This window comes from Electrophorus electricus, chromosome 1, assembly GCF_013358815.1.
Source record: "Electrophorus electricus isolate fEleEle1 chromosome 1, fEleEle1.pri, whole genome shotgun sequence".
NCBI classification, from domain to species: Eukaryota; Metazoa; Chordata; class Actinopteri; order Gymnotiformes; family Gymnotidae; genus Electrophorus; species Electrophorus electricus.
In genome coordinates, this window is record NC_049535.1 from 36347574 (window position 1) to 36366970 (window position 19397).

General features: G+C 43.3%; 1 protein-coding gene across 3 annotated transcripts in view; it reads left to right on the forward strand.

Moving 5' to 3' along the window:
* Positions 1–247: 247 nt before the first annotated feature.
* The window catches only part of aclya (ATP citrate lyase a), a 29980-nt gene continuing 10830 nt past the window's right edge, over positions 248–19397 (forward strand). For 2 of the 3 annotated variants that reach the window (XM_035526637.1, XM_035526632.1), the window contains exons 1-7: positions 248–369; positions 2549–2728; positions 8228–8350; positions 15349–15411; positions 15753–15943; positions 17298–17377; positions 18284–18414. In XM_035526637.1, coding sequence (XP_035382530.1) covers positions 2570–2728; positions 8228–8350; positions 15349–15411; positions 15753–15943; positions 17298–17377; positions 18284–18414 — 747 coding nt within the window. In that variant the 5' untranslated portion in view covers positions 248–369; positions 2549–2569. The remainder of the gene's footprint in view (positions 370–2548; positions 2729–8227; positions 8351–15348; positions 15412–15752; positions 15944–17297; positions 17378–18283; positions 18415–19397) is intronic. The other variant, XM_035526641.1, reaches the window with a different exon arrangement.

Sequence of the window (19397 nt, forward strand, 5' to 3'; positions counted from 1 at the left end):
TTAATTATCCAAGTTCATGCTACATTATAAACATTAACAAGAAGGTGTCCGTTCCGTCAATATAAAGCAATCTTATTTATACATCAGGATGCATTGGTGGCATTAGCCAATCAAAATCTAATCTAAACAATAATCCAGAGTACGAAGGGGGGAACTGAGTGGTCTGAATCAAAAGAAGCCCATTGGACAGAACAGGCCAATCAGAGTAAAGACAGATCAGTCCATCGTCAGACATAAAGAAGGAAATGAACGCAACGCACGCAGTCAGGACAGGTCAGAGCGCAGCTGCTGTTCTTCTTGTCATATTTAGTAAAAATAAATCGCTATTGTCAAAAGAAGAATCGTGCTTTCCTAATTTATACAGAAGGGGTAAGTAAAGACTTATTGCATTACAACTTGTCTTTGCAAATGCGTGTTAGAGGGAATTAAAAAAAATCATAACACAACTTTTTTTAACCACCTGAAGACTATATATGCTGCAGCTATTTTATATTTACATTTACCTTAAAGTATAGCCTATCGGGGCTAGTCTTCCGTTAGATTAGAATACATAAATTGTACATAAAGTGTGAACCAGATAGTTTTCTGGTTTTAATCTAATATACTTATGCCAACGAATCTCTTTTCCTTACTCTTACTAATAAGGCAGGTCCCTGTAGTCTTGGATTCATGTTGCCGTATTTCATGCGTAAATACAATATATTACAATATATTTAAACAATAAACAAGGAGCTCACTCCAGACATGACCCTGTATATCAAAGACGAAACGGGCCTCGCGTATCGGGGTCTAATGGATGAGACTGCTGTAGTGTGTACGCGGCTCTGTGACCATTCATCCATTTGCAGTGAGATTGTGTCTCGCAGTATGTCTCAGTACAGCGTTATCAACAATCGTTTATCTTTTTTTTTATGTTTTGCATGTTAAGATCCTGTTCTAATTTATCGCTGCTGCTGGAGGGTGTGACTGTTGACCAGCTAGTTTTCTTGTACTCTCTCGCGCTCTCTCCGCCTCATGGCGTAATTTAAATGATGAACTGCAGATACGTCGCTGCTGCTGTTCTGTAAATCAGTAAATTGGCCTGGTCACAGATGAGCTTGCGTCTCCTTTCCTTGGAATGATTTCTCTTTTAGGCAAGACGCTTTGGGAGGTGTGGAGACCAGAGGCTGCATGAACGTGTCTTGTTGGCTGGCTGATGTATTTGCTCGGGTTAGAAGGAAGGGGACGTTTGAGATGTTTTGTACATCTGGCCATATGTTCATAGGTTATTTTAAAGGTACTTTGATTACACATGGAGATGTTGTTATTGCATCCACTGCCATGAATAAAATGGCTCTGGTCTTTAGATTAGATTTGGTTTAGATTTGTTTTTTTAGATTAGATTTTATGTGGATTTGATGGTAACAGATTTTCTTGTGGACTCTGGGTTTTTCACACACTCTGCTAGTACCAAGGGGAAAACCAATGCAGCTGGACCTGAAATTGGCCTCTTCTGCAGTTAGTCTGGTGTGTTCACACACACACACACACACACACACACACACACACACACACACACACACACACACTGGACTAGTGTTTTAGTGCTTCCTCATTATGACTGGTTGGACTCGTGTGCATGTGACCTTTTAAGATGTCAAGCCTGTTGTTGAATGGTATTAAAGCTCGAGTTTCATGCATCTGAAACGCTCCATGTGTCTGCCTTGTCAGTTAAATACCTGAATCGGTGCAGTTTTTTTTGTTCTAATGCACTGTTTTCGATGGGTCCATTCCCAGGAGAGATCAGTGATGTAAGGGTCATGGAGATGACCTCACTGGTTGTTTACTGCACACACTGACAGCCCTCTCTTTGCCTGTGATGTTAACAGAGGGTGGGCTGTCTGTCCCACAGCTTCTTGTGAGGAGGAATGCTTCTGTAGGCACTTTCAGCCTTGGCAGCTAGAGGGCAGTGTGCAGCTTTAAAGCCTTAGCTTGGCCTCCTGAGTTTTACAGGTATTTCCAATGCCAAATGTAAAACTGTCAGGGAGGCTGTAACATGTTGTACTATGGTGGTGCTTCAAAGCCATTTTGGAATGTGATGTAAGGAACATGGTTGAGCAGAGATGCAGTTAAGTTTCCCAAAAGCATCACAACAGCAAGGGTCAGTGTAGTCGTGTGGACCTCACTGTGGATTTAAATTTTTTTTTTTTTAAGTGAGCTGAGCACCACCAGTGCAATTTTGTGAAGGCACATGTTACTCCTCGGTGGTCAGACCGACTAACCGGGAATGTAGTGCCTGATTGCACCTTGCAAACTCAGTCAGGCACTGCTGAGACACTAGTCTCCTGCTGAGCAAACACTCACATGCTAATCAGTAGCAGGGGGGATTGGTTTGGGTTGACATGGGGGGTGACGCAGGGGAGGGGTATTGGGCTACTGGAAGGCAAGTCAGTTGCACTGTCTTTGTCCGTGTGTGCATGAGACCTGTGTAAAGCCTTATGTCCTTTTGTTATTAATGTATTTGAACCTTATTCTGACACAGAACCTGTTGCTTTCTCCATCTCTCTAGAGCTCTGTGTAAGCTATTAGCATGTCAGCAAAGGCAATCTCTGAGCAGACAGGGAAAGAGTTCCTCTACAAGTATATCTGTACCACGGCCGTTGTACAGAACCGTTTCCGCTATGCTAATGTCACTGCGGCCACAGACTGGGGCCAGCTTGTCCAGGATCATCCATGGCTCCTGACTGAGGTAGGTGTGATGGGGTGGGGGTGGGGGGTTTAGGGAATCTCAAGTCTCTTTGCCATCATGCAGAATGTGGGTGTTCAGCTACCCTTAGCCCTAGCACATAAACTGGCACGTACATAGTCATACATGGTATAACTCGCAGTGAAATGGTTTTGAATGGTCTGTCCAAACTGAGGAAAGAAACAGGTGTGCATAAGGATGGATATATATTTGTTTGTTATATATACACAACAATGTATATATGGATGTACGTGTATGTACACAATGTACAATTCCAGTTTACAAATTTACAGATTGTCACGTGGTGGTGGTGGTGGTCCCCACAGTTTCAGTTGCTCTGATTCAGGGCCTGAATGGCCTGTAGGAAGAAGCTCCTCTTCAGTCTCTCTGTCTTGGTCTTCAGGGAGCGAAAGTACTTCCCTGACCTCAGAGAGGAGAGCCTATTGTTGGGATGGGTGGGGTCCTTCACAATCCTCCTGGCCTTGGTCTGGCACCGCTTGTAATAGATGCTCTGCAGGTTAGGAAGTTTGTATGAGTGATGCACTCTGCTGAATGCACCACCCTCTGGAGTGCTTGTCTGTCCTGCTTGGTGCTATTCCAAAACCAGACTGTGATGTTCCCCATGAGGATGCTCTCGATAGTGCAGTTGTAGAAGTTCCGCAGTACCTTGGAGGGCAGTCTGAAGTCTCTTGGGCATCTGAGGTGGTAAAGACGCTGACGAGCCTTCTTTGCCAGGGAGTTGGTGTGGTGGGACCAGGACAGGTCCTCTGAGATGTGAACTCCAAGGTATCTGAAACTGTCTGCTCTCTCCATTGTGGTTCCATTGATCCTCACAGGTTGATAGTGCCACTCCTGCTTCTTGCTGCAGTCCACAATCAGCTCCTTTGTCTTGCTGACATTTTCCAGGTGTTTTAATCTCCTCCAGGTAGGCCCTCTCATCGTTGCCCGAGATCAGGCCCATGACGACGGTATCATCAGCAAACTTGACAATGATGGTGGAGCTGGAAGTAGCTGTGCAGTCATAGGTGTACAGTGAGTAGAGCAGGGGGCTTAGGACACAACCCTGAGGAGGTCTAGTGCTGAGGGTGAGGGGTGTGCAACTGTCTCATCCACCATACTGATTGTGGTCTGTCTGTTAGGAAGTTGGAGATCCAGTCGCACAGGGATGTATGCAGTCCTAGAGCTTCCAACTTAGTAGTGAGTAGGGAGGGGATGATGGTGTTAAATGCTGAACTGTAGTCGACAAACAGCATTTTAACATAATTACCCCTCCCTTTGTCCAGGTGGGTCAGTGTGGTGTGGAGTAGATGTGCAATTGCGTCATCAGTGGAGTGGTTGTGGCAGTATGCAAACTGCAGTGGGTCCATGGAGGCTGGCAGTGAAGATGTGATGAAGTCTCTGACTAGCTTTTTTCAAAGCACTTCATCATGACTGATGTGAGGGTGACAGGGCGGTAGTCATTGAGGCCAGAGGGTTGAGGTTTCTTTGGGACGGGGATGATGGTGAATCGCTTGAAGCTGGATGGGAGCGTCAGGGAGAGATTGAAGGTGTTGGTGAATCCCGGGGCTAACTGGTCTGTGCAGGCTTTGAGGGCTCTCCCGCAGATACCGTCTGGTCCTGCCACCTTCCTAGTAATCACTCTTTTAAACACTCTCCCCACGTCACTCTCCGTGATGAGAGGGCGCTGTTCTATGGTGGGCTCTGTAAATGCGCCATTGGCTGCACCGATAGCACCATTAGCGTTGTTAGCACTAGTGCTGTTAGCATTAGCGCTGCTAGATGTAGCCTCGAAGCAAGCGAAGAATGTTCGCCAGAGACTCATCCGCACTCATCAGTCCAGAGGGTAGGCGCTTGTAGTTGTCCGTAGTCCCTGCCACAGGGATCTAGAGCCACTCTGCTGGAACTGTGACTCTAGTTTCCTCCCGTAGCGCCACTTCACCTCCCTCATCGCCCTGCGCACTCCATATGACTTGTACTCGTCCATGTTCCCGCTGATGATCCCCGCGTTGTAGGCAGCAGTGCGAGAGTTCAGAGCTTTGCGGATGGTTTTGTCCACCCAGGGCTTCTGGTTGGGAAACGTCTTGATGGTGGCTCTTGGAATCGTATCATCCACCAGTTTCCCAGTAAACCCTACCCTACTACTGCCTCTGTAAACTTGCTGACATCAGTGCTGTGCCGGAACATGTCCCAGTCCATGTCATCCAGCGCGTGATTTCCCTCTGAACTGGAGCTTCCCGTTTCAGCCTTTGTTTATATTTTGGCATGAGGACGTTGGCGGCATGGTCTGACCTACCAAACGGTGGATGAGCTAGTGCCTTATAGCTGTCCTTGTATGGGGTGTAGCAGTGGTTGAGTGTCCCATTTCCCCAGGTGGGGAAGGCTATGTGCTGGTAAAGGTTTGGCACTGCACATTTGAGGTTAGCGCTGTTGAAATCCCCAACCATGATAAGTACAGCGTCCTGGTGTTGTGCCTGAAATTGTGTGAGAGCCTCATGAAGTTCCCACAGTGCAGTGTCCATGTTGACCTGGGGTGGGATGTACACGGTGTTGACGATGACCGAGGTGAACTCCCAAGGAAAGTGGGAAGGACGAAACTTGAGGGTCGAGCAGCTCCAGATTGGGTGAGCAGGAGCGGGTGAGAGTAACATTGGCATTGTTGCACCAGCTGTTGTTTACCATCGCACACTCCACCGCCTCTCGACTTGGCCAAACTGTCATCCTGTCCATGCGGTGAACCAAGAAGAACTCGGCCAGCTGGATAGCGTGGCTCGGTACAGCTGGGTTCAGCCACGACTCGGTGAAGCAGAGGAGGTTGCAGTCCCGAATGTTCCTCTGGAATTTTAACCTGACCCAGAGGTCATCAAGCTTGTTGTCCAGAGACTGAACATTGGCTAGCAGGATGCTAGATAGGGGAGCTCGGTGTGCCCGCGCCCTCAGCAGGATCTCCATCGGCCATCATATTTTGTCCCATAAGGGCAATTGTAGGCTTCTTTTCTCCATTCTTCTCTTTGTGTAGCTATTTGTACTGATGTCCTTTTTCAAGGCCATCAAGCATCAATTCAGAACCTTTTTGTTTCTCAGGCAATCCTGGGACATGATGGAGGCAAGATGTCAGGGTTGGCAGTCCTTAGTGCCCAGCACAGAAACATGAGCTAAGTAAAGGTAGCAGAGATTACTCTCATCTCCATTAATCACTGAGCTGCAGAGATGGCTCCACTCAGTATGCCTCTAAAAACACTCCTAACCAAGCTGGTGGGTAATCGTATTAGGTCTGACTCACCCATGCGCTCATGCTTGCTTCAAGGGGGAAAAATGAGGGAAGGATCAGTCAGGACATCTGATGGCATGTTGTTCATATCTATGCCATTGCTTGTGTTCATATAAGTTTTGAGTTCATCTTTTGTGTGACTTAAGAATTTTTTTACTTGAAAAACTCAACAGTTTTAGACCCTGGATAGTGATTTTAGGTCTATTTGGAGTCTGCCGACTGGCGTGTAGCACCTAAAGGGGACAGAGCAACTCTCTAAGCATACAGAGCATGAAATAGTGGTGGATATCTCCCCTTCAGTTTGAAAATCTGTATTTCACATCTTATTCAGATGTTATTGAATTTACATTTACAGCATTTAGCAGATGCTCCTATCCAGAGCGACTTACAAAAGTGCTTTGTCATTTCCTCATAGAACACATCTTAGCCGATAAAGTAGGTTAGAGTCCAATATACCAATGAACTAGAATACTGTAGACATACAGGGATCAATGCTGATGCCTAGAAGTACAAAATGCATAAGCTCCATCTTGCACAATGAAAATTGCAATAAACAATAAATATTAAAGTTTGTTAGTCAACATCATTGTAATAAACAATACCCTACAAGTACTAGTTTCAGTTGGTCAACATAGGAGCAGGGTCAGTGGTCATTTAAATATTCCACAAATAGCTGGGTCTTCAGTCTGCATTTGGACTGCAAGGGACTGTGCTCTCTGGACAGCCAGAGGAAGTCCATCTGGGAGCCAGGACAGAGAATAGATTCCATGCTTGTCTCCATTAGCCCTGAAACATGGTATTTCAAGCCGAGCAGTACTTGAGGTTTGAAGTACTTGAGGTACAGATCAGGCTTTGACCACTGACATCATATTTGGAGGGGCTGGTCCATTTTTGGCTTTGTAGGAAAGCATCAAGGTTTTAAATTGGATGCGTGCAGCTACTGGAAGCCAGTGAAGGGATCGCGTGCGTGCGTAAATTTAATTAAATGGGTACACCCGAGAGAGTGAATTTACCTTTTTGTGTTTGTTGCAGACTTATTCTACTTTTTCTACATGAATTTCAAGTTACATAAGTCTTTCATCAACTGAAGATTTATTATTCTCAGGTGTAAATAAATTATATGCTCAAATCTATTTCAGATATTTTACACAAATTAAATGACAATTCCTCCATGAGGGTTGGGGTTTCATCCTTGAGGGTGATTTTAATTGGGCCTGGCTTTCAAGGACTTCAGCTTGTTTTAAGAAACTGTGTGAAATTAATTAATGAAGCTCATTAAAGAAAAAATGCAATGAGGCAAATTCCTAAAGCACATAATCTGCCTTTTTTGTAATGCAGTTTGAATCTCTTTTACATCACTGCAAAGTATACCATTTAAAGTGTATTTGTTATAATTGTCATTACAGACTGACCACGTATAAGTATATTTGTCATCTATGGATATATGTGATGAGAGAGCTTAACATGAAGCTTGGAATTAAATCTAGTTTTATTTTAAATGCTAAACTCACATGCTATTTCCTGCATGTTTGTGTGATGTATATGCATGCGTCATCCTCCATTATACAGAGATTTGATTCATCTGAGATATAAAGTGATACTGCATTTGTTTTAGTACTTGCCACCCACAGGTTGACAGATCTGGGGAAAATTGCTAATTTTTTTTTATTATGCACCCTGGACATGGAATAACTAGCAGTAAAATTTAAAACTAGATGTACTTACATTTTTCAGTGGATATAAATGTATCATAATGTGGTTGACTTGCGTTTGTTTTCTTGAGAGGCCTTTGAGTTTCATTAGCTGTTGTATTTTGTATGTTTCATTTTAACAGGCACAGCTGCCTTCATGGCCAGGTGTCTCATGTAAAATTGGGGGGGGGGGGGAGAATGGGATAAGATCAATGGGGGGAAAAAATGGGATATAAGATCAATGTTCTCTCTCCCAGCCCTGCCCCGCCCCTTCCTCCTTCATTACCCTACTTCCTTCTCCCCTTGTCAGTGGTGCTATTATTACTACTTGGTACTGAATGATTTATGGGGTTTCAGAGTTTGTTTAGTTTCAGAAAGTAAAAGTCCAAGCCAAGGGTCAAGGATTTTTTTTTCCACAGACCTGGCCTTGCTAATTAAGCCAGCAGATGGAGTTAACATCTGCAATAATTAATTCTATCTCATAGTAGGGACATTTTATAAGCCTGTGCAGTTGTGAGTACAAGATATGTTTTCTTTCCACAGCGATTGGTTGTGAAGCCAGATCAGCTGATCAAGCGCAGGGGGAAGCTGGGATTGGTGGGTGTGGATCTTGACTTGCAGGGTGTCAAGGAGTGGCTCAAACCCCGCCTTATGAAGGAGACTTTGGTAAGGTGACATGCACACACGTACACGTCTTTTATTTATATAGCAGGAAAAAAAAAAAAAAGATGCCTCACACCCTGACACTAAATCAGGAAACCACATGGCATTTAGCTGCAAATAACATTCTGAAGAATCAGAATGTCTGAACATCCCTCTGACTTCACTTTATGCTCATATGTGCATTCTTGTGCATGTATGGTTGTGACTGTTTGTTTTAGCCCAATATTTTGATACCCACCCCCTTTGTTGCATTGCTGTTATGAAATGGCTCTAGATTGGCTCCTCTCTCTGGAGGCACTTAAAGGACGAAGGCTTCGGGTTCTGTGCACATTTAATTTCACTTGTTTCTCTCGCACTACTCTGAAATCACCTTTTCATTCTGCATTGCCCTGTTGATTTATAGCCGGAGCCATGTGCATGTTGGGATGGCTGTCCAATTGTTTCCCTTTTTCCTCTGAGCACTGAGGCTTTTGGGTTTCCTCTGTAACACTCTAGATTAAATGCATTTGCCATGAATGAAGGACAAAGCCATTTGTTGACACCCAGTGATATATTGTCATAATGTCACCTTTGCTCACACACCCACTCATCCTCATACACACTGAAGCTGCATTTGTTCATCTACACTGATTATTGCTACTGCTTCAGCAGCTATGAGAGTGGCTGCTGCCTTATTGTGCTGTTCACCTTTTTCCTTTTCTTGCTTGTTGCTGTGCTTAAGTTTGCGTTCAGGATGCTCAAGGACACATTACAGTACAAGAGCAACTTGGTGGGTAAATGAAAATATAATTAGAAATTAAGAGATGGCAAGAGTTACAGTAGGATAATGGCAGGACAAAGCACAACTATGAAAAAATAAATTGAGGCAATGATGAGAAGGTTTACAGATTAGGAAAAGCAATCTGAACTTTTTAAATGTTTTTGAAGGTGGATAGTGATGAGCAGAGACTAAGGTGTAAGGGGATGGAGTTCCATAGCTGGGCCTGCGACACTAAAAGCTTCATCACCATATGTGAGTAGTTTGTCAGGAGCAACAGGGAGCAAATAAGCATCATCAGACCGAAGTGACCGTGAGGGATTGTGTCTGGACAACAGAGTAGAGAGGGAAACATGAGCCAGACCGTGTAAAGCTTTAAAAACCAGGAGTAAGATTTTAGACTGTATGTGATAATGGACCGGGAGCCAGTGTAGTTTTTTTTGTTTGTTTGTTTACTTGGGTTGTGTTCCCCATGATCTGGTGTGCATGATGACTCTTGCCGCTGAATTCTGTACGTATTGGAGCTTCTTAAGCAGACTAGCAGGGTGCCCAACCGGAGTTGCATTAGTCTGGATTGGATGTAATAAAAGCATGAATTGGAGTTCAGCTACTGAATCAGGGAGTGAAGGTGTAAGAAGGCAATTTTGGTGATAATGTGGGCCTCCAGTCTATGATGTCACAGAGGCTATGGAGTCATAAAGGACGTGATAACCCACTCTATCCTGGGTTTCGTCCAATATTCTTGAGAGTGGAAGGAGATGCTGTGAGTGGCTTCATATTTATTACTATTAGGTTTGAGAAAGTTCAAAGCCATCCAGTTTTTAATGTGAACCAGGGACCTGATCAGTGAGTCAGGGGGCAGTGTATCACGGGGCTTGGTGCAGATGTAAACTTGGACATCTGCATAACTGTGAAACTGAAGACCATGCAGTCAGATATCACCAAGTGGAAGCAAGTAGATTATGAAAGGGAGGCCAAGAACTGAACCCCAAGGGACACCATGAGCGAGAGCAGAAGTATCTGACCTGAAGCTGCCAAGAGTTGTTGCCTGTCGGTGAGATGACCTACACCAAGCTATTGTGACACCAGTACAGGACTATAGCCTATGCAACAATCTGTCATGACAGACTGTATCGAATTCCACAGTAAGATCTAGGAGGACCAATCCTTGATTGAGGTGATGAGTGGGCAAAGTGAAGGCTGGCAAGCTTTAACCAGAGGAGCAGGCAGAGGGTGTAAAATACAAGTAGTTGCTTTAGAGCCAATGATGATCCTGGTTATAAAACTCTCACTGACCTGCTGAAAAGAGGAAAGGTGGTTAACAGGAGGGCAGGACAGAGTGAGATCAAAGGGGCCAGCAGAAGTGAGAATTTGAGTAAATGTTGTTAACCTTTTCATTGAAGAAAGTTTAAAAAAGAAAATCATTACAGATGACAGTTGAAGGGGTTAAAGGGAAATTACAAGCAAGGTGCAGCAACTTTAATTGTAGCAACAGCAACTGCTTATTAATTGAATTACTGCAAAAGTTGGCAATATTGGTGGAGTGGATGTCAGCCTTGTCTTAGAACTAACAGTCAAGGGAATAATGGACAAAGTACATCTAGCAATTCAGACAGCTCATTGAAAAACGGTAAAGGAACTAGATTTAGGTGGGCAATAGACCAATAAGATTAGTAAGGGCTTTGAGCCCGATATTTTCAAAATGAGGCATTCAGTGGAAGTTGTTGGGTGAATGAACAGTAAATAAGGTGAACTTTGTGTTCATGTGCACTGAAGAAATGGACAGGCATGACAGATCATTCAGTAGTTCTAGGGAGTTGCAGCAGTGATGAGTGGTCAATTGACCGCTGGGCAGTAGAGCAATGATTTAGGCTCCATTTACGAGGGATGCATTCAGGTCTGGGAGTGATTACGGTTCACAAAAGGTAAAGGACACAAGCCGCAGTGCATGTAGCATGGACAAATATCCAAGGTTGACAGTTAAAAAACACTACAGGAGGAAGCCTGTAGTACCTGTCTTTCAGCTGAAGCACTTCAGGAACAGCATGGGAAATTGCCACGTTGAGTAGTGAAAACGCTTCAGAGACGCTAATAATCCCATGACGAATGTCACTGATAAATCCCAGGATGCACATTGCAGCCACTGCAGCTAAAAGCTGATTAGTGAAGCACAGCCACAAACACCCGGACACAGTTAGATAAACCATGTTATCCTACAGATCACTGCCACCAGCAACACAGTTTTAATCAAACCAAATTTATTTATATAGTGTAATGATTCCCATCAGAACAAGTATGAGGCAGAATGAGCGTGCGGGGGGGCAGTTTATTAACAAGGGAAAGAATCACAAAGGACAAAATGAACAGGGGCAAGGGGAAGACCCTGAGTTAGAACCCTTGAACTAGACAAACGAAAAGCACAGGTGACAACAATACAACTAGAGGAATTGAAACAGGACAGAATGAGCATGACTTACCAAAATAACCCGACAACCTAGAGGACAAAACCAAGGCTTAAAATTACTAAAACAATCATGCCTTAAACGGACTCAGGTGAACACAAGAACAGGGAGAACCAAAGCATGGACTGGAATGGCGGGGCAGACGAGGCGCAGTGAAAACGAAACTATGGACTGGAATAAGAGAGTGCAGGAAAGCATGACAACAGGGACGCCAGGAGGGTGGCCATTCATGACACATGGCACTTTTTAAAACAGTTGTCACAAGGCAGCTTTACAAAGGTCCGAGTCCAAGCTCCCAGTGAGCAAGCCAAGGATGACTGGCAAGGAAACTCCCTAGAGGAAGAAACCTTGTGAGGAACCAAGACTCCAAGCCTATCCTCCTCTGGCCAACAATGGACATTACAATGTAACAATATTAGCAATAAGGAGCAGAGTAAGCAGTGAAAGAGAGAAAAATTAAGTAAATAATAATAAAAATGATGAAATAAGCAATCCAATGCCAAGTCTGGTTTTGTGTGTGTTTGATCGTGTGATCCTGCATGAGAATGTCCGTCATGGGTAACAGAAGTAGTTGGCTGGGGTGGAGGTGTGGGGGCTGCATCAGGGCATGGTGGGAGGACCCATGGCAGCTGAGATGGGTTGAGGCTCAGTCATGTCATCAGGGGCAGGTGAACATCAGCAGAAGGAGAGAATAGCTTATTAGGCATGTCCAGTTACAAGGGTGTGTAAATTGGTGAACTATAATGTCCAAAGCTGGACTCTGGCAGTTTTATCTACTCCTTAGGACAAGGAGCGAGTAGAAACTTACTCAGATGAAGTAGGTTAATGCCAGACAGGAAGATGAAAAGGGAAAGCTCCTGTTAGGCTGTTCCAGCATGAATGCAACAGGTAGCATTGCAGCAGGCAGCAACACACAGCAGTGTAGTCATATAAAGTTGTAGTTAGTGAAGCTCAACCAGTATACCACAACAAAGTGAGGCTTGATTCGATAGACAAACCAGGATCCGTCAAAAACGCGAAGACATGAAGATGAAAAATGGAACTCGGAGACTCTGCAACCACACACACCTCTCATCCTTCCTTGTTACCATGTTTGTGTTTTTTTGGAAATTCAAAGAAGATTCTAGGTAACTGCAGTGTACTACTGTAAGAGGTGTAGAGATATTCAAAATTATAGACAGAGTTTCCAGAGAAACAGAACATTTCAAACAGAGGTTTTTTTATCAGCTGTGCAAGCAGTGGTTGGTCCCTCACAGTGAGACATGCACCACAGCAGTGATGCTTGAGATGCTTGGCTACAAGATGAACATCAAGGTGCATCATCTGTGGAGAGGGGGTTGAGGAGAAGTTAGCCAGCAACCTGAGCAGTTAGCCAGCAACCTGAGCTGCAGAAAGGTGTGAAATGAAGGATGCGCATTGCACATTACAAGTACAAGAAGCTGTCCATACCTGATGCCTTGGAGACTGCCAAGCAAAGATTAACAGCTCTCTGGCTGCCCACCTGAAGAGGTATGCAAGAGAATTAGAAACCAGTAGAATAACAGGATGTTCTCCCACTTTCAGTGGCAGGATAACATGAGAACAGACCCACAAAGGTTGGAGACAATAATGGAAAAGCATATGAGAGAAAGGAACATCACAACAACATTGCCCGGTGGCTAAGAGCAGACCACTGCAACCTTACAAAAGAGGGTCCAGTAACCATCACGCTAGCAGACGTCCAAGAAAGAGTCCCAAGTATGAAGAGCTGCACAGCTCCAGGCACTGACATGGTCCATGTCTACTGGCTGAAGAAGCTAAAGACACTCCACGAACACCTAGAAGTGCAAAAGAACCAGCTGCTAATGGATATCCCTGAATTGTTAATGGAAGGCCAGACATTCCTGATACTGAAGGACCTACAAAGAGTGAGACAAGTCCTGAGAAGTCAGCTGAATGGGGAGAACAAGATCCAAGCTATCAACAGCTATCAGGACCGACATTCTTACCAGTCATCAGATATGTCAATGCCTACACTGAAACAACTAAGGTCCAGGAATACACCAGGATAATGGCACCAAGTGATGAATTGCTCAGTAAGCACCTCAGACACCAGAAACCCGAGGAGGATGGAAATGAGGAGGAACAGGAACCATCATGGGAGGATAAAACCCTCCATGGTACGTACCATTGGCAAATAGTGGAAATGGGTGATATGGAGAATTCCTACCAATGGCTGGAAAAGGCTGGACTGAAAGACAGCACAGAGGCACCAATCATGGAAGCATAGAAACAGGCTCTGAATACGAGATCAATAGAGGTTGGGATCTACCACACCAGACAGGAGCCCAGATGCAGGCTGTGCAAAGATGCGCCTGAGAGAATCCAGCACATAACAGCGGGTTGCAAGATGCTAGCAGGCAGAGCATACATGGAACACCATAACCAAGTGGCTAGTATGGAATACAGAAACATCTATGCCGAGTACGGGCAGGACATTCCAAGGTCTAAGTGGGATACACCTCCAAAGGTGATGGAAAATGACAATGCTAAGATTCTGTGGGACTTCCCAGTACAGACAAACGTGGTAATGGCCAACCTACTGGATATAATAGTGGTGGAAAACCACCGAAGAGGGCAATCCTGAGTGATGGCAAGGACCAAGGAACATGAGATGCTTAAGAAATACCAAGGGCTGAAGGCAGAGAGAGAAGATATGGAAGGTGAAGGCAAGAGTGATGCCCATGTTAATAAAAGCACTAGGGGCTGTGACCCCAAACTAGGATACTGACTCCAACAGATGCCAGAACAACATCCGAGATCTCAAACAAGTATTAATTTGCCTGATTACACAAAATGCTGAAACTTGTCTATGAACTGGCCTCAGAAAAAGGGATAGGATGGATCCCGATTAAAAAAAAAATGGATACAGATTAAAAAAAAAATTGTTTTCTTTTCTTTTGTTTTAAAACAGCTGTTTGGCTTTTTAGCGTTGATAACACAATGTATTCTGTGAAACTTAAACTCTTTAAATGAGAAATGTAATTTCTTGTGAGGTAGTTGAGGCTGAAGAGGTATTTAGCTGTTGGGGTACTTTTGGTTGAATGGTTTTAGCCTATATTTATGTTTACATTTATGGCATTTAGCAGATGCTCTTATTTAGAACAACTTACAAAAGTACTTTATCATTTACTCATAGAATACATCCTAGCAAGTAGAGTAGGTTATAGTCCAATGAACTAGAATACTGTAGAAATACAGGGATCAATGCTGATGCCTAGAGTACAAAATACATAAGATCTAACTTGGACAATGGTAAGTGCAATAAACAATAAGTACTAGAGTTTGTTAGACAACGTCAGTGTAATAAACAATACCCTACAATAACTAATAGTTTAGTTAGTCAATATAGGAGCAGGGTCAGTGGTCATTTAAATATTCCACAAATAGATGGGTCTTCAGTCTGCGTTTGAAGACTGCAAGGGACTCTGCTGTCTGGCCAGCAGGCAGAAGTTCATTTTAGTGTTAAACACATGCCCAATCTATCATATTTTCTTGTGTTTCCTTCTGTTCTTTTCTATGTGCATCACTTTGGTTGGTTTTTGTAATTGTAAATGTGCTCTATAAACTTGTGCTTTCTGGTGCCTGAACCATGGCTTTGTTCGAAATGGTCAACTACATACTATTAATACATAGTGCACTCGTTGTATACTGCATACTGCACTCACTATATACAGTATACTGGTGCCTGTAGTAGTATGTAGTAGGCTATTTATAATATATCCCATGTTTTCTTGTTGCAGGTGGGAAAGGCAAAAGGTTTTCTGAAGAACTTCCTCATAGAGCCATTTGTTCCCCACAAACAAGTAAAGAGCTGCATTACTCTCCATAGGGAATTTGGAGTGAGCTTTTAAGAACACAGACTTGATCTTTAACAAAACAGCCTGGTTCTGTTTTAAAATATGCAAACTAGAGCAAAGCTTGTCCCTTCCTATATAGACTTAAGTCACTATAATGCATATTTAGTAAAGCTATGCTGGGGTCACAGCAAGTTGTAAATAATGCAATAATTGCAAATGTTTTCCATTAAATGAGGAGTCAACCATCTTTTTTTACCATTTTAAGAGCTGATTGTGTAATTTCCTGATGTGTGTGTGTGTGTGTGTGTGTGTGTGTGTCTGTGTGCCCATCTGTCCCTGTTACACAGGAGGAGGAGTTTTATGTGTGTATCTACGCGGCACGTGAGGGTGACTACTTGCTGTTCCATCATGAGGGAGGGGTGGATGTGGGTGATGTTGACTCCAAAGCTCAGAAGCTCTTGGTGGGCGTGAATGAGAAGCTTCACCCTGATCCCATCAGGCAGAAACTCCTCAGCCATGCCCCTGCTGCCAAGAAGGAGTAAGTGAGAGTGAAGACCTGACTGACTCAGACTGTGACCCTAGGCATTAGGAAAGAGACAGATGGGACTGAGTGAGGGAAATTGATTCTGTGGTATAAGGGTGAAAAAACTGAAGTCTGATATCAAATGGTAAAAACCAATGTTTCTGTGAAGTCAGATATCAGACATAGCTTTCTGTGCTGTGGAATTTGTTGGTCTAGTGAATAGATAATGAAAAGACATTGAAGATTCACTGTTGTGGTGTGTAAATCTGGGTTTGAAAGGACAAGCAGTAATGACTAAGGGTTTGGATAAGTGGATTGGGGTTTGGGTTAATGGATTGGGGTTTGGGATAATGACTAAGGCAAAATAAAGGGGAACAGTAGGAGGCAGGAGGGAGAGAATTTTATTCTGTATTGGATGACCCCCCTTCTTCCCCAACCCAGTGTTTGATGGGTGTTTCTCTCCTTCTGTAATGGATGACCCTTCTCTCACCCCTAACCCAGTGTTAATGATGAGTGTTTCTCTCTCCCTCCCTCTCTGTATCCTCATTCATCCTTGCATTATTATTACTATCCATTATTAATGGGTTGAATAACACTGGCCAAAATTCATGCCCCCTCCCCTTTTTCTTCATTGCTCCATTTTTTTTCTTTCTTCCTTATTTTTTCATCTTTTTCATTCATCTCTGCACATACCTTTTTCTAATTTGTTATATACTTTAGTAGGTCTGCAAAGTGTTGGATCTCTAATTGCTGAATAAGATGCAATACTTGTGCACTACAAAAGTGAGTGCAGATGTAATTAACCTCAATATGCCAACTTGCAGATCACCTCACAAAATTTCCGGGTTTTATTCCAATTTTTTCTATTAAGACGATTTTTTAAATTCTTTGTTGTCTTTTACCATTCTGCTGTGTGGGCTTGGACCCCGGCAGATTGATTGACCACCTCAGTGACCAATGTAAACGGCCAGTTAGTCAGTGGCATGGGCAGGAAATTGGATCATATCAACACAGTTTTACTTCTCTGAACCTATAGGGGTGAAAGGCTGTTGGGTCTTGGTCAACAGCGAAATCCATACCGTGTTTAAATGGAGGCGAATCAAATTCTCTAAATCAGAGGATGCCACAGTTCATACTTTAAGAACGTATTTGGAGCAGTAGTGTGTGTGTGTGTGTGTGTGTGTGTGTGTGTGTGTGTGTGTGTGTGTGTGTGTGTGTGTGTGTGTGTGTGTGTGTGTGTGTGTGTGTGTGTGTGTGTGTGTGTGTGTGTGTGTGTGTGTGTGTGTGTGTGTGTGTGTGTGTGTGTGTGTGTGTGTGTGTGTGTGTGTGTGTGTGTGTGTGTGTGTGTGTGTGTGTGTGTGTTATGCAGCATGCTGAGTAGCTTCTTGATGGGCTTATTTAACCTTTATGAAGATTTGTACTTCACCTACCTGGAAATCAACCCTCTGGGTGAGTAACCAGCTTCATCTCCCTCCAATTGCATCTCCAGCCCCTCTCTGTCTGGGGCCATGTCTCTTGTTGCTATCTTGTTGCCATTGTGTGCCCCCCCCCCCCCTTTTGAGTCTTGGTTCCTCTCAAGGTTTCTTCCTCGTGCTTTAGAGAGTTATTCCTTGCCACTGTCGCCCTTGGCTTGCTCAGTGGGGGCTGGGACTTGGACATTTGTAAAGCTGCTTTGTCAATGACTGTTGTAAAAAGCGCTGTATAAATAAATTTGACTTGTGGCTGTACCTTTTAAGCAAAATTAAAACTTGCTGTTGCTTTGCGTTATACAAACCAAGAGTACATAAACTGTGTTTGTGATGTGTACAGGAACTCTTTTAATGAGTTCCTATTGAAATGAATTAATAAACTTAGATGTCAGTGAACAAACAAAATAAACACAGTATGTTCTACTTCTGAGAGAAATTTTGATTTGTATTGCTAAGAGGGATATTACTGAATTATTTGTGTGTGTGTGTGTGTGTGTGATTTGGCATCAGGTTTTGCTGCATGGCATCTGTTTCCTTCACTACCTTTGATCTTTAAGAACATGTGCATAACCAAATAAGTCTTCATCATCTACGGTTAGGGTTTGCTAGCCCTAGTCTTGATCATCCACGGTTAGGGTTCGCTAGCATTTGTCATCTCTCCTTGTATAGTTCTTAGACATATGCACTCCACACCCAGCATTTATGAACTATGACTCACGTGGAATTATAGGTTGTGTGGGGTTTTTTTAAACAGATTTTGGAATAATTTTGAGGCAGTTTGACTACCTGTCTTAATTTGGACAGTAATGTTTGTATCCATATAAGATGTAGGTGTGAAAAATGCAAAATATTGTAGATTACTGAAAAGGTGAAATGTTTGTGTCAGTGGTGAGTCAGGATGAAGTGTATGTGTTGGACATGGCTGCTAAGATCGACGCTACAGCTGATTACCTGTGTAAGGCCAAGTGGGGTGATGTGGAGTTCCCTCCTCCCTTTGGCAGAGAGGCCTACCCTGAGGTGAGTCTCTCACACTCTCTCTCTCTCACACACACGCACACACACACACGTATGTACGTACGTGTGCACACACCTCCCTGCAAGCAAAAAGCATAAAACTCATAATATAACTAAAGAAAATTGGTTGCCCATCTCTGTAAGGAAATCTGTTTTTTAGATTTAATTAAGTCACACCTCATGTTGGACAAAAACATCACCAGTGGTAGGTTAGTTGCTTTTCTGAATGATTGTTGTGAGGCGCTGAAAGTAGAGTTTGAGTTTCAGTTTACACAAACATGTGCATGCACACTCGCTCTCGCGCATGCACACACACTCGCGCATGCACACACACACTTGTGCACACACGGAAGGCCTTACATGCCCATTGTGATGGATGAAATGAATTGTTAAGTTCACAGAAGCCTTTGATTGGCTGAGCTGTCTGACTGTGCATCTGCCATTTGCTGTTTAAAGGGGGTGGTTAATGGTATGCTTTGTTGTTTATATTTGTAAGTATTCACTTGCTATTTTTAAACCAACAAATTATTATTGTCATCCTTTGTAATCTGCAAAGCACTATTTCAGCTTCAGTTCTGAAACCCCTTTTTGCCACCTTTTGATTGGTTAATTGTTTAAGCCTTTTTGAAAAATGGGACTCTAGTCCTGTGAATGTTTGTGTATTACAGGGTTATGCAGAACATATTGAGTAACAATATCACAGTTGATTTTTAGAACTTGCTGTAGTTGCTGCAATACGTGTAAACATACAACTGTTTGTAAATGTCTCAGGCCTAATTATCATTTCCTGCTTCTTCTCAGAAGAATATAGAGGTGACCTGTGTTATGAGTTTCCTATTTTCAAAAGGAAATTGATCAAAAGTGGAAAAATAGCCACCCTTTCTGTTTCATGTAGTACACTGGTGTGTATATATAAGTGTTTTATGCACTATATACTGGTATATATTGGTTACCAATCAGAAAATGCATTGATCAGCAAATCTGAC